The sequence below is a fragment of the Puma concolor genome, chromosome D1 (genome assembly GCF_028749965.1).
Source record: "Puma concolor isolate L17-30 chromosome D1, mPumCon1.1.hap2, whole genome shotgun sequence".
Taxonomy (NCBI): domain Eukaryota; kingdom Metazoa; phylum Chordata; class Mammalia; order Carnivora; family Felidae; genus Puma; species Puma concolor.
In genome coordinates this window covers 83,402,405-83,416,994 of record NC_141676.1, presented here as the reverse complement: position 1 = coordinate 83,416,994, position 14,590 = coordinate 83,402,405, and the positions used below count along the sequence as shown (strand labels likewise).

Here is a 14,590-nt window from a genome sequence, read left to right as displayed (position 1 = left end):
TAAAAAAATATAGCTTAGGAGCTGGAGATGGCGCTACTTTCTCCATCAATAGGGCATGTGATTGAATTGTTATTTTTAGCAGAATAATACTTCTCAATAGTTGTTTTAAGAATCTAATGAGATAAATCTAAATTGCACAAAATAGTAAATGTTCATGGTAAATATTATCCACCAATACTAATAATAGAGACATTTTATATATATTATCTCTATTCTTGCAACATCATTATTGGATGGGTATGAGTATTTTTCTTTTATAAATTAGAATACTGAGCTCAGAAAATTGTTTGTTCAAGTATCATCTAGTTAACAGGTGGCAAGCATGGAATTTCAACATAGTTCTGACTTAGGAACCCATGCTCTTCCTGTTTAAAATGAAATCCATTAGAATGCAATTTAATGTATGCCCAGAAGTGGGTAACATAAAAACCACAGATCTAGATAAAGTGAGGTTCTGTGTTCAAACTGCAATGATCTCCTACTACTACCCCATCACATCCATCTCCATTTATCACTCAATTTACAGCTTTCATATTTATGATCACTGGTTTCTAATTGCATGAGTGTGTCTTATGCCTTCCACTACAGAATAAAGACCCTGAAGCCAAATTTTTTATCTCATCTTCTATTCCCCACAGAACTTATTCATTCAGTATACAGCAACAGTACAATCAATATGTGAACTGGTTTGATTTTCTTATAAATGTTTTCAAATATACAAAGTGGAAAGGGGCTATGGATATTTGTCCCCTGTATAAAAATAATTCCATGGGTGCCTGGGTGGTCAGTAGGTTAACTGTCTGACTCTTGACTTTGGCTCAGGTTATAATCTCATAGTTTGTGAATTAGAGCCCTGCGTCCAGCTCTGGGCTGACAGTTCGTAGCCTGTTTGGGATTGTCTCCCTCTCTCTCTGCCCCTCCCCCGCTCGTGAGCATGCATGTGCACTCTCTCTTAAAATAAATTAAACAAAAATAATTCCAAAGGGATATAAATCCATTCATTTTTCTTTTAAAATCCCCAGGCAATGGGAAGTGAGGAGATGGTGAATACGAAAAGAAAGAAGGGAGGGATTATATTGGGGCATGAGAGCACTTTTGAAGTTGATGAATATGTTCATTGTTGTCAGTGGTCATAGTTTCACAGGTGCATATATATATATATATATATATATATATATATATATGGCAAAACTTATCAAATTATACATTTTAAATATCTGCAATTCATTGTATGCCAACTGTACCTCACTAAAGCTGTAAAAACAATGCAGGTGGATATGGAGAACACCGAGAGGAAATTTTCTTAGGAGCAGGAAGGCAACATGAAAGGAGAGCATGCTAAAGAAAGAAAGTGAGAGAGTCCAAATGTGCAAGTCTCAAAGGCCACACACCACTAAGGGGCCATCACAGGATGAGCACAACAAGCTAGCATTGTAGAGGGGTGTGCTGGAAGTGCCACAGAGGATGGATTATAGACAGGCAAACCTAGCGGCAGAAAGAGAACAATTATGAGGCCACTGTAAGACTGTGGAGATGAGAAGGTGTGGGTTCAAAGGTTACCAAGGAGATAAAATGCAAAGAGTGGGCCCCAAGTTACAGGGAGACAATGGAGTTAAGGAGTTAAGTATTTATTTCCAGTTTCCAGCCTAAGAAGGTGGGTGATATCATTTAAAGAGATAGCATATTTCAGGGGAAACATCAATATCAAAAAGGGCTTTATAATCATCTAGGACTGACCCAGAGGGGAAGTCATGTATCTTAAAACACAAGATACCAACATCAGATGGGTGCACAAAATACTGAATTTTGTCCACCGATGCAGTCTCCAAGTTACTCAAGGGCCTATGCTTATAGTCAGACTGAAATGTCCAACAAATGGAGAACAAGTAAACTACACCCTTGCCCAAGAGATGGACTAGCAAGTAGCAAATAAACATGATGTATTTGAAAATTAATGTACAAAATAATTTAGCTAGGTAATCCATCTTTCTTTTCTTAGAACAAAATATTGTGTACCCATAAGGATTTTAGCAACTGTGCAACACTGGGGAATAAAAACAAAAAAGAAAAAAGTCAAGCCATAAAACATTATTGAATTGTAATGAATAAAAAAAAATCTTTAAGCAAGAGGATGGCACCTCCTCTACTACACACGTTTGAACAAGCCTCTCTATCAATACATTTTTCTGCTCAGCAAAATATTTTATTGATGCAAAATGTAAGCTCAATGTACCCTCACACTGAGGTTTTCAAATCTGAAGAAGTTATTCAAAACAAGTATTCAAAAATTTCTTTAGTGTCCTGAGTTAAATCCATATACCTTGTATATGACAAATGAATTAGTTTTTTTTTCATGAAATTATGGTGAAAGCAATGTATTATGGTCTAATTACAGAATAGCTAGGCAGGTCATTAGATTTATTTTGACATTCAAAGATAGCACACTGGTCAAAGTCGATCGTGATGAAAGAGAAAATCCTCAAATCCAGATCTCCTGAGCCAGCAGCACTCTATCATCTAACCCGTACAGTAACAGATATTTGCTGAGTTTGTTTGTTAGAACTAATCATTATTTGCTTGTACACTGCTATCCAACAAATGAGCATCACCTGAGTGAGAATGTCAAACATAAAGTGTGCTGGCATTTTAGTAATCATATTGCATTATGTCAAAAACTTTCACAGCCAACCCAGAATCTCCAGCTTTCCCATCTCAAACCTTTTAACTGTAACATCTTACTAACTAACCAAAACAACTTCATTAATCTATCATCTACTGATATGGAGACTTCAGAGTAGTGCTACTCTATGTAGTTTTTGAGTCTCAATATATGACAATAGTACAGAAAATAAAAATAAGCGTTTCAAAACTTGTACAGTGATTTGGCATTACTGCAAAATTCAAGCACATGACTTTGTGTTTTATGGACAGATCCATAATGGATTGGAAATAAAGACAACTGTTCCTTTACCACAAACAGTAGGAGATTGGTGCATTAGGGTATATCTGGTTTGAAACATTTAATTTGGTCCAACTTGTTCCATTCAATGCAAGCACCATGCAGAAAGAGCCCTAGTTATACAAGTTTGGATGGGTTTTTATTAATTTTTGTGAGAAAAACTTTCTTAGTGTGAGGCAATTATAATAATGTCCTGTTGTGTCTGATGCTTATTTCCTAACCTCAGGAAGTAAAGAGTGCCAATTTGACATTACATGATTGCCAATTTTACTCCTAAAAACTGATGGAGCACAATTAAATGAAATAACGCTGTGGGAAAATAAAAGTATTATAGTCACCAGGATGATTCATACTGATAAAGGCTTTGAATTTCAATTTTTCATCAAACTTTAAATTGAGATTAGCTATCACAATGAAACTCTAAAACTGAACTCATGTTACCGTACCATCAGTGAAGGTTGTAAGTTCCAAGTTCAATAATATGCCAACTTGGAGATCCTGATGGCGAAATGTGGAAAAACTTCCTCACTTTGATGGTGGTAGTGGGAGAGCAGACTAAATATGATAAAGCTGTAAGGAACTGTAGTCTCCCTATTTGAAGGAAAAAACACTAACCAAGTCAAATCTCACAGAAACAGAATGTTAATTATAAGAGACATTAAGTTACATCTTTGTGACTCACGTTTCTCCTGGACATAAAGATAGCCTTCCATTGTCCACTGGCTGGGTGGTCTGTAATCTTGGTTGGCAGATTTCATTCTTTGCATCAACCGCTCTACTTCTTGTCGAGTACTTTCAAAATTATTCCTTGTCTTTAAGTAAATAGAAACAACAGTTTCATTCATTGTTTCCTACCAGTTTTGAGGAACTTCCAGCCTAAAGTTTCAAAACTACAAATGGTGCAAAGGATAACTCTGATTCTCTCAGCACTATACACCACATCGTTGATCGTACATGCTGAGTCCTATGGTCTGATTTTGAATTGCGTTAGTGAAACTTTCCTGAATAAGCTTCTGCATGTTTTTCGTTTTTTTTAATCTGTGTGTGTGTGGGGGGCATGTACTTTATTCCTATTTCCTACTCTAACAATATTCCTTAGGGTTCAAATCATAACATTTAAAAATATAATATTTATGAAATAGAGTTTTATATTCATTAATACCTAAGGTAAAAAAGCAGACTTATCTTGAAATAGTAATCATGAGGTCAGTGTATAAATTAACTCATAAAAACGAATGGGTTTCCATCGTGTATGTATACACACACACACACACACACACACACACACACACACATATCACAACTTTATTCATCCATCAATGGACATTTGGGCTCTTTCCATACTTGGCTAATGTTGATAGTGCTGCTATAAACATTGGGGTGCATGTGTCCCTTCGAAACAGCATACCTGTATCCCTTGGATAAATACCTAGTAGTGCAATTGCCGGGTCTTGGATGTAAATTAAAAAGATAAATTAAATAAATTAAAAACAAAAAACAACAACAAAAAACGAATGGGTTTCCTAGTTGTAACATCTTCTATTACAAAAAATAGTTTACTCACATTACAGCAAGTTTACTTAAAGTAAGACATAGAAAGCTTAAAGCTTTTCTCTCTCTTTTGTATTCAGGCCACATTATTTCAATAATACGTTTGGAAGCAAGCAATATGTTTGGAAATATAAAAATTATCACCACCCAACTCTAAAATTTGTTATGGCCCATGATAAAATAATTGAATCCCAAAGTAAGTTAGGAAAATTTTCCTGTCACTTTTACTACTTTTTAAACTTTTTTTTTCAAATTCTTTTAAACATAAGAATCAGAAAAATTTCCAATACTTTACATTCCTCTCTTGTTCTTGAATCGCAGGAATCTTAATAAAAATATTTTGGCCTTTATCATTTTCCCTTTTAGTATTTACGAAGAAGTCCAAATGCGTTCCATATTGAAAAACAATGAAATGGCTTGCATGTGAAACTGATTCTGCTAGAAAATCTAGATTAAAAAAAAAGCTAAAACCCAAAATATAAATTAAATAAATCCAATTACCTATTTCTCATGGGACATTCCAACTCCATAGTTCCATTTATTGAACATCTCCACAATGGCAAGAATCAGATAAGCAGTGAAAGACAAGCTTTTTATAGAAAAAGAAGTGAAAACTTTCCAAACTATTTTGGCTATAGAGTACTAGATTATCAGGGTTTCAGAAATAAGTTCATTCATACAAAATTCTCAACAGTTAGAACTTTCTTGTCAGGTTCAATAATCCAATAATGGATTGGATACGTTTTTGTATTTTTTTAATGTAAGTGATGTTAATCATCTGCAAATCTGAATTTATATAACTATGAAACTGGACATTAAAAGGATTAGACAACTTACAAAATAAACTCTAACAAAAATATGATGTTTGTAAATAATTCTCAATTAAGCTTTAAAGCAATTATTATGAGTCCTTAAAAACCATATTCAAATTAATTATTATTATTCAAATTCAAATAAAAATATCATATTTGTTATATACAATTTGAGAGAGAAAAAAGGACATTCCTTCAGTGCTTAAGTACAACCTCTTAATTTCACAAATATAGAAATGTTACCCTTTCAGAAAGTAAGACTTGCCAGAGGTCACTCAGTAAATCAATGAGAACACTGAATAAAGGCAAAAGTTTCCAACCTTCCAAGTATCTATTATGTATATCTCAGTAATATTTATTTCTATGAAACTTGCCAGCATAACTTTTTCTAACATATGATTAGCTCTTTCCTGGTATACTTTTAACCAGGAGCTAGAAAAAAAAATATTTTAATAAATTTATTAAATGGCTTTTCTAAATTAGGTAAATTTTTGACCTACTCCAAGGTTTGGCTGTATTATAATTAGTTTCCTTGTCATCATCTGATTCACTAAGGAGAGGCAGTAAAAATAGGTATAGTCTTACGTTCTGCAAGTTGAACTGAAGCTGTTGCTTATATGGTGCAAATTCTTGGGCGAGTTCGTATCCCTCGTGGTAAAAAGTAAATAAACCCTGCAAGAATGACAAAAGCTGCAAACAAAGAGAAATGAAAGAAACTATGAAAATATGTTTTAAAAAAAGATGACCACCAAACATAATAAATTGGGAAATTATATTTCATTCTAATTCCTCAACCTAATAAATTTTCAACTCCCTTTGTTTGGCAAGCAGACACTAGAGTTATGAATGTGAAACAAACCACAAAAACTAATTTTTACTTCATTTTTGGTAAACAGTGAGTGGGACAGTTGTTCTATTAACTATTCTACTATTCAAATGCATTGAAGAAATATCCAGGACAGACCATTAGGATAAAAGCCAAAGTGACATAGTTCCCATCTTAGAAGAGCTTCTAACCCAAACAGAGAGATAAACATGTGCAGATGTGAGGAAGACAAACCAGCGAATTAGAGATAAGGAGTACCCAAGGGAAGGAATAAGAATTTGGCCAGATAAAATTAAGAAAAATTTCTCAAGTGGCAGTACTGATGTGGGTATTAAATAGACAACATTTCAGCAAGTAGTAAGAAGAACTGAAATCAGAGGGAAGAGTTGAGCAACAACCTGGAACTGGATACAGATCTTTCATTAAAGAATTAGAGTAAAATCCTCTTTAGGAAACTACAATGTCTATTATCCTAACCTTCCAATCCCAAACTCATATGTACTTATTTATTAGGGTCTAATTCATAAAGCAAGAGTGGTTCTCCATTACAGGACATGGTTGTTTACAGAGAGTAATTACAACTGAAACATTATTAACTTTCTTCATTTAATTCACTGGGATTTTTTATTACAAACTTCTCCACCAATTTGATCTCTTCCTACAATAAAGTTAGAAAATGCTTTTGAGAAATAATGCTTTTTAAAAATTTTTTAATGTTTATTTAATTTTGAGAGAGAGATAGAGTGTGAGTGGGGGAGGGGCAGAGAGAGCGGGAGACAACAGAATCCGAAGCAGGCTCCTGGCTCTGAGTTGTCAGCACAGAGCCCGATGAGGGGCTCGAACCCATGAACTGTGATATGCCCTGAACTGAAGTCAGACACTTAACCAACTGAGCCACCCAAGCGCCCCATGTTTTTTTTTTTTTTAATTCAAACAGCATATTATGTCGATAAGCTACTATTTTGAACTAAAGAAGAAATACAGTTTGAAATTTTGATATGTGAATAAACACCCCACCATTTCCTATGTCTAGGGATTCGGCGTAAGCACCAAGTGGTATATGTGTTATAATTTCCAAGAATAACTACTGGTTCTATCTGAAAACAAGGACTTAATGCTTTCTTCCTATAGCAAGTCAACTTCTTACTAAGTTATGCTCATGTCAGAAAGCAAGTACTTTCAAATTAGTTTTAAGCTGTTATATTTTAAAGACTTCCTTTCTCTTGTTTAACAATTCCTGATGCCAAAATGTATTGTTTTCCAATTTTAGAATTATTTTACACTGTCAATTATATATCAACAGATAATTACTATCAAAACTAAATACTCAATAGATTATCCTTTGCTAAAATGATGTAGATATGCTGAAATATCCAATATACAGTGTGCACATACTGTGGCCTAATTAAAAAGAACTATATCTTAAAATAGGGTTAAGAATATCTTTAATTTTTTGAGATTTGGATATACAGATTTGTAAGTTTTCAGAGACAAATAAGAAGTATACTTCTTTTGAAGTATATACTTTTGAAGTATATAGAAAACTAGTCTTTTAAATTTTAAATATATGAATAATAGTTTATGAAGTAGTTTGAAGGAGTATTATTTCATGTTTTAATGTCTACAATTGGTCTCCAATTAAACTATCTTATTAGCTACATGCCATACAAGGAAGATGCTATTCTAATATTATCCTAAGTATACAGAATTTAATTAAACTTATAAAGACGATAAGAATACCTATAGTAAGTATTCCTATAAAACATCAAATTCCCCAAGATCTGTCTAAATAAATAAACCTATTGGCATCTTCTAGCAGAATTCAGAGATTTGCCCAGTAGCAGACAATACATGCTAAGCATCCCCTAGGGAAACAACAATTTGGAGGGAGGTACAAAAAAATTGTCTACAAAGACCCACCCACATTTTCCTTTTGTTCCACACCTACTTTGCAAGCATTTTTTGTGAAAGTTTAAAGACCACATGTATGAAATAACTGCCACTAGATGGCAGTAGAGTCAAACTTTTTAAGGCTTGAATAACTACTAGTTTATTTTATTCTCAACAGGTTCCATGAGGCTAAATTAAGGTAACTTAATAGGACAGCCTAAAAAGCTTAAGAATTCCATTTCCTATATGCTGTTTTCTGTGTTCAATTGGACTGAGTGGGTGGAGCAGTGTGGGAAAGATTACTGTCTCAGCTTACCTTAAAGTAAACCTGAACTTTAAAATAATAATAACAACTAAAAACTACTGAAGAGATAGGTTTTCATATTAAATCATTTTTATCACCAGAAAAGCTTTACATAGCACTTTATTATTCCCAAGGATTTTAGAATCAAATAACTATTTGCGACTCCAATAACCTGACCAAATATAAATGTTGACACTACATTTACAGATAATCATTTAGCAAAAATCACTGCAAGACAGCAAAGGAAAAACATTCATAATTCCCCATCCCATCAATCACCAGGTTTCAAGTCTTAAGGACCCACAGTTATCATCGATACTGTGAATGGAAAAGAAAAGTAAGAAAAGGGGCTGGGGCTAGCATGGGAGTGAGGAGAAGAGCCCTGAAGCAACTGATGCAGTAATTCCTGGACTGTTGCTCAAAATAAGAAGGACTGAGATGTAAAGACTCTTCTAATGTGATCCATTCCTTATCTCCTAAGAAGTTGATCACTGAAAATCCTAGGGAATCCACTAACGAAACTACTAGAACTGATAAACAAGTTCAGCAACACTGCAGGATACAAGATCAATATATAAAAATCAACTTTATTTCTATATACTTGGAATGAATAATCTGAAAATGAAATTAAAGAATCCCATTCATGATAGTTTCAAAAGAATAAAATACCAAAGAATAATTTTTTAAGTATAAATTTATAACTTGAAAAGTATAAAACACTGTTTAATTCCTTAAAGACAGTTTAAATAAAAGGCAAATACTTCATGTTCATTAATCAGAAGTTTAATACTGTTAACATGGCAATACTCCCCAAATGATGTGTAGATTTAATGCAATCCCCATGAGAAGCCTAGCTGACTTCTTTATAATAAGAAGTGACAAGCTGATGCTACAACTCATATGGAATTGCAAGGAACCCAGACCATCAAAACAATCTTGAAAAAGAAGAACAAAGTATTTAGACTCACACTTCTCAATTTCAAAACTTAATGCGAAGCAATGGTAATCAATATAGTGTGATACTGGCACAAGTATAGACATTAAATCAATGAAAAAGAAGAGAATTTAGAAATAAGCCCACATATCAAGGTCAACTTATTTTCAACAAGGACAACAAGACCATTCAAGGGATAAAGAATAGTCTTTTCAGCAAATGTTTCTTGAACCACTGGATAACCATATGCAAAAGAATGAAGTTGGAACCTTACTTCACACCATTGACAAAAGTTAACTTGAGATGACTTAATTGTATGGTATGTGAATTACATCCCAATTAAGGCTACTTTAAAAAAATAAAATTTACTTCAGAATACTGAATTTACACAGAATACTATAATGCAGTGAAAGAAATCCAAATCTAATATAAAACCTCTACATAGGGGCGCCTGGGTGGCTCAGTCGGTTGGGCGGCCGACTTCGGCTCGGGTCACGATCTCGCACTCTGTGAGTTCGAGCCCCGCATCGGGCTCTGTGCTGACAGCTCAGAGCCTGGAGCCTGTTTCGGATTCTGTGTCTCCCTCTCTCTCTCTGACCCTCCCCCGTTCATGCTCTGTCTCTCCCTGTCTCAAAAATAAATAAACGTCAAAAAAAAAAAAATTTAAAAAAAATAAAAAAAAAAACCTCTACATTTGGTGACTGGAAACTATGATTGGCAACATAGGGCAAAGGCATCAATTTTCATCCAAGTATCCAGCCTGTGAGTTATTAAACTTGTACTTTCTGCTATTCCTTATTCAGAGGAAACAGAGATAAATATCTTAGATGACAGTCTCAAAATAACCATTAAGTGCTTTAAGTTTAATACTTAGATATTCAGAGTAATTTGTTGAATGGAAATGAAACAGTATAAAAATATAATCAAATAAACAACAGGTGCTGGTGAGGATTCAAAGAAAGGGGAACCCTTTTACACTGCTGGTGAGAATGTTAAACTGGTGCAGCCACTCTGGAAAATAGTATGGAGGTCTCTCAGAAAGTTAAAAATGGAGCTACCCTATAATCCTATTCACTATCTAACTGCTTTTGCAGTAAATTCTATTCACTATCTAACTGTTTTTGCAAATTGGAAATTTTCAGTAGCAATAGCCAGAACTAAATCCAAGGACCAATACAGATTTTAAGATAGGTTGGCTTTATTGTTTCATTTTTATAGAATAACTGTATTTAGGTTTTTAGCAAATTTAACCCTCAGGCCTACAAAGTTTTGAAAAAATAAATGACATCGTCTTATTTGTTCACTATAATTTACCTGAAGTTAATTTTATATATTAAAGCTAATGTATATTGAAAACGCAAAAAGGTTTTACTTTCAAGACTGCAGGTCTATATATTATCTGACTTTAATTTAGTATGTAATATTTAGTAATTTAATTAATTTAATTATTCAAACTTTAGACAACCCAAGAAGTATTTTCTAGTATACTTCATGATATAAGAAGCATATTAAGCAGATTAAGTGAAATTTTCTTTAGCAAGAGACTTAAAATTAAAGTTAGGAGACTCAGGACAGAATATCAAAAACAGTATTTTTAGTTTACACATAATGGTTTATTTCTTGTCATTTTAAAAAATATTTGCTTATATTAGAAAGAGAGAGAGTGTGTGTGCCTAGTGGGGCAGGAGCAGAGAGAGAGGGAGACAAAGAATCTCAAGCAGGCTCCATACTATCAGCACAGAGCCAGACACAGGGCTCAAACTCACAAACTGTGAGATAATGACCTGAGCCTAAATCAAATGTCAGATGCCTAACCGACTGAGCCACCGAGGTGGCCCAATAATGGTTTATTTTCATTTTTCATATTTTAAATATAATACAAAAAGACTAAAATGAAGTCTAAAAAGAATAATAAAAACATACTCTTACAGCATTTAGATGTGTATTTTTAAAAAAGCATATTAAAATTTAAAAAATGTGCTTTTGAAAAAGTTCTATCTGGCCTTGAAGTCACACTAAAAAACTCGTTAATATTATTTTTGTATCTAATGCTAATAGTCAATGTGAAGGCTCCATACCAGCTGAAAACTTACTGATGCTAATGATGCACCAGGCACTTGCTCTGTATGTTACCTGCATTGGTTGCACCTTACCAAAATCCTGGAAACTACAATTTTTTATTTCCAATTTACAGATAAAAACCTAAGGTACACAGAGTGAAAAACAAGCCAGATTTATACAGCTGTTAAGACTGGAGCCAAATTCCATCTTATATATAATGGCCTTTCAGCCATTATACTTGTCTGTCAATTAATGAAAAGGGTGGGTCAACTGCAGCCAAGGGGAGGGGGCAACTTTTTAAAAAAGATGATTAAAAAAGGATGGAAGAATGAATAAATGCACAGTTATGTACATTGATTCAAGCACCTTTACCAAAGTAAAGATCAATCTCCTATTTTCAAGGAATTAAAATACTTGCTTTACAATACAATGTTTTGTAGTCATATATTTTATTTGGTCAGAGCAAGTGTTAAGGAAGGACTAATTTTTGTAATCAGGTAACTTACAACACAGTAAGTTGATACTATACAGGACGTCAGCTTTGGGTTCTGGATTCCTGTGTCTCCCTCTCTTTAAGTTTGTGACCTCAGGCAACTAACAGTCTTTCTGTGACTTAATTTCCTCATCTGGAAAAATAACAACTACCTAATAATAAACCTATCTTGTGGGTCATGTGAAATAACACAGAGAAAACACATTACACATAGTAGTTGCCCATAAAACTTTAGTTCCAGCTAAGTTTGCAAAAGAATGTAATCAAAACATACACAAACTGCAGCTGAATGAACCATAAGGGAGTTAAGTCATAAAAAGATTCTTTGGGCTTCTGAGCCACAAACTTTCCTGTACCACAATGTATTTCAAATACACCAGGGCTCAACTCTCTGAGGTAAGCTGTTCATGATCAGCATACTTCAGAAGCTTTTCCCTCTAATCTCTCAAAATTCTCATAAGCTCCAAGCAACTCTGAGAAGAAGGAGGATCTTAAGAACAAGATTCAGGAGATGATGTTTTTCTCTCTCTGATCTTTTCCTCCCATACTAGACCTGAACTCACATATCATGCTGCCAAATCTGAAAGGACTTTTTTTAGCATTGTTTCACAGAAACATAATGTGAATAAATGCAAACCAATGTGAAAATTTAAGTTTCCTAGTAGCCACATAAACAAAACAAAACAAATAACAAAAAACAAAAACACAAACTTGGGACACCTGGGTGGCTCAGTCGGTTAAGCATCCGACTTTGGCTCAGGTCATGATCTCACGGTTTGTGAGTTTGAGCCCTGTGTTGGGCTCTGTGCTATCAGTTCAGAGCCTGGAGCTTGCTTCAGATTCTGTGTCTCCCTCTTTCTCTGTCTCTTCCCCACTTACACTCTGTCTCTCTCTGTCTCTCAAAAAATGAATAAATGGTAAAAAATTTAAAAAAAACACAAACTTTCAAACCAAGTGAAATTTAATATGTTGTTTAACACAATTTATCCAATATATCATGTCAATATTTAAGCAATATAAAAGCTATTTTAATGACATAGTTTATATACTTTTTTGTATCAAACCTTTGTAATCTAGTAGGTGTTTCCTATTTACAGCCCACCTTATTCTAGACTTTCATTTTGAATGTCTGATAGCCATATGTGGCTATTTGCTACCACACTAAATAGTGTTAACTACGCTACTACAATCACCTTCTATGTAAGATATATAAATGGGGGGGGGAACCCCAGTTAACTATAATCACTTTCTATGTAAGATATATAAATGGGGGGGGACCATTAAAATTATATATCTAATGAAAACTAAGTTTAAAAAGCTTATTTTCTGTATACTGTTAAAATAATTATATAGTTTAATAAAAAAACATAAATGCCCCCTGTTTTTCTATGTATTTGAACCAGCTTTTCCTTGAAATAATGACACTGTAGGAATATTTATTTCTTTTTAAATTTTTTTTTTCAACGTTTTTTTATTTATTTTTGGTACAGAGAGAGACAGAGCATGAACGGGGGAGGGGCAGAGAGAGAGGGAGACACAGAATCAGAAACAGGCTCCGGGCTCCGAGCCATCAGCCCAGAGCCCGACGCGGGGCTCGAACTCACGGACCCCGCGAGATCGTGACCTGGCTGAAGTCGGACGCTTAACCGACTGCGCCACCCAGGCGCCCCGGAATATTTATTTCTAACACAGTGGTGTCCCACTTAGCTGAGGTTTTGCTTTCTGTAGTTTAGTTACCCATAGTCAACTACAGTGGAAAAGCAGATAATCTCCCTTTTGACATTATTGTTATGTCTGTAGTAGCTTAACACTTGCACAGTGAAGGAAACAATCAACAAAACTAAAAGGCAACTTACGGAATAGGAGAAGATATTTGCAAATGACATGTCAGATACAGGGCTGGTATCCAAAATCTATAAAGAACTTAATCAAACTCAACACCCAAAAAATAAATAATCCAGTTAAGAAATGGGCAGAAGACTTGAATAGATCTTTCTCCAAAGAAGACATACAAATGGTTAAAAGATACATGAAAAACTTCTCAATATCACTCATCATCAGGGAAATATAAATCAAAACTGCAATGAGCTATCACCTCAAACCTGTAAGAATGGCTAAAATTAACAAACAGGTGTTGGTGAGGATTCAGAGAAAGGGGAGCCCTCTTACACTGTTGGTGGGTCTGCAAACGGTGCAACAACTCTGGAAAACAGCATGGAGGTTCCTCAAAAAGTTAAAAATAGAACCACCCTACAATCCAGCACTTGCACTACTAAGTATTTATCCAAAGGATAAGAAAGTACTGACTCGAAGGGGCACATTCACCCCAATGTTTTATAGCATCACTATCAACAATAGCCAAACTATGGACAGAGCCCAAATGTCCATCGACTGATAAATGGATAAAGAAGATGTGGTGTGTGTGTGTGTGTGTGTGTGTGTGTGTACATATATATACACACACACACATACACACACACAGACACATATGTGTACATGTGTGTATGTATATGTGTATATATATACATACATGCACACACATGTGGTAGTATATATATGCATATATCTGTATATACATATCCATATACAAACATATATATGTGTATATACACACACACACATATATATAATGCAATATTATTCAGCCATCAAAAAGAATGAAATCTTGCCATTTACAACAACATGGATGGAACTAGAGTGTACTATGCTAGGTAAAATCAGTCAGAGAAAAACAAATACCATATGATTTCAGTCATATGC

General features: G+C 34.3%; 1 protein-coding gene across 2 annotated transcripts in view; it reads right to left on the bottom strand.

Moving 5' to 3' along the window:
• Positions 1-14,590, bottom strand: part of ARHGAP42 (Rho GTPase activating protein 42) — a 325,984-nt gene that overhangs the window by 70,988 nt on the left and 240,406 nt on the right. For both annotated transcript variants that reach the window (XM_086678623.1, XM_086678622.1), the window contains exons 7-8: positions 5,908-6,012; positions 3,642-3,771 (exon numbers count right to left, since the gene is read on the bottom strand). In XM_086678623.1, the coding sequence (XP_086534749.1) occupies positions 3,642-3,771; positions 5,908-6,012 (235 nt within the window). The remainder of the gene's footprint in view (positions 1-3,641; positions 3,772-5,907; positions 6,013-14,590) is intronic.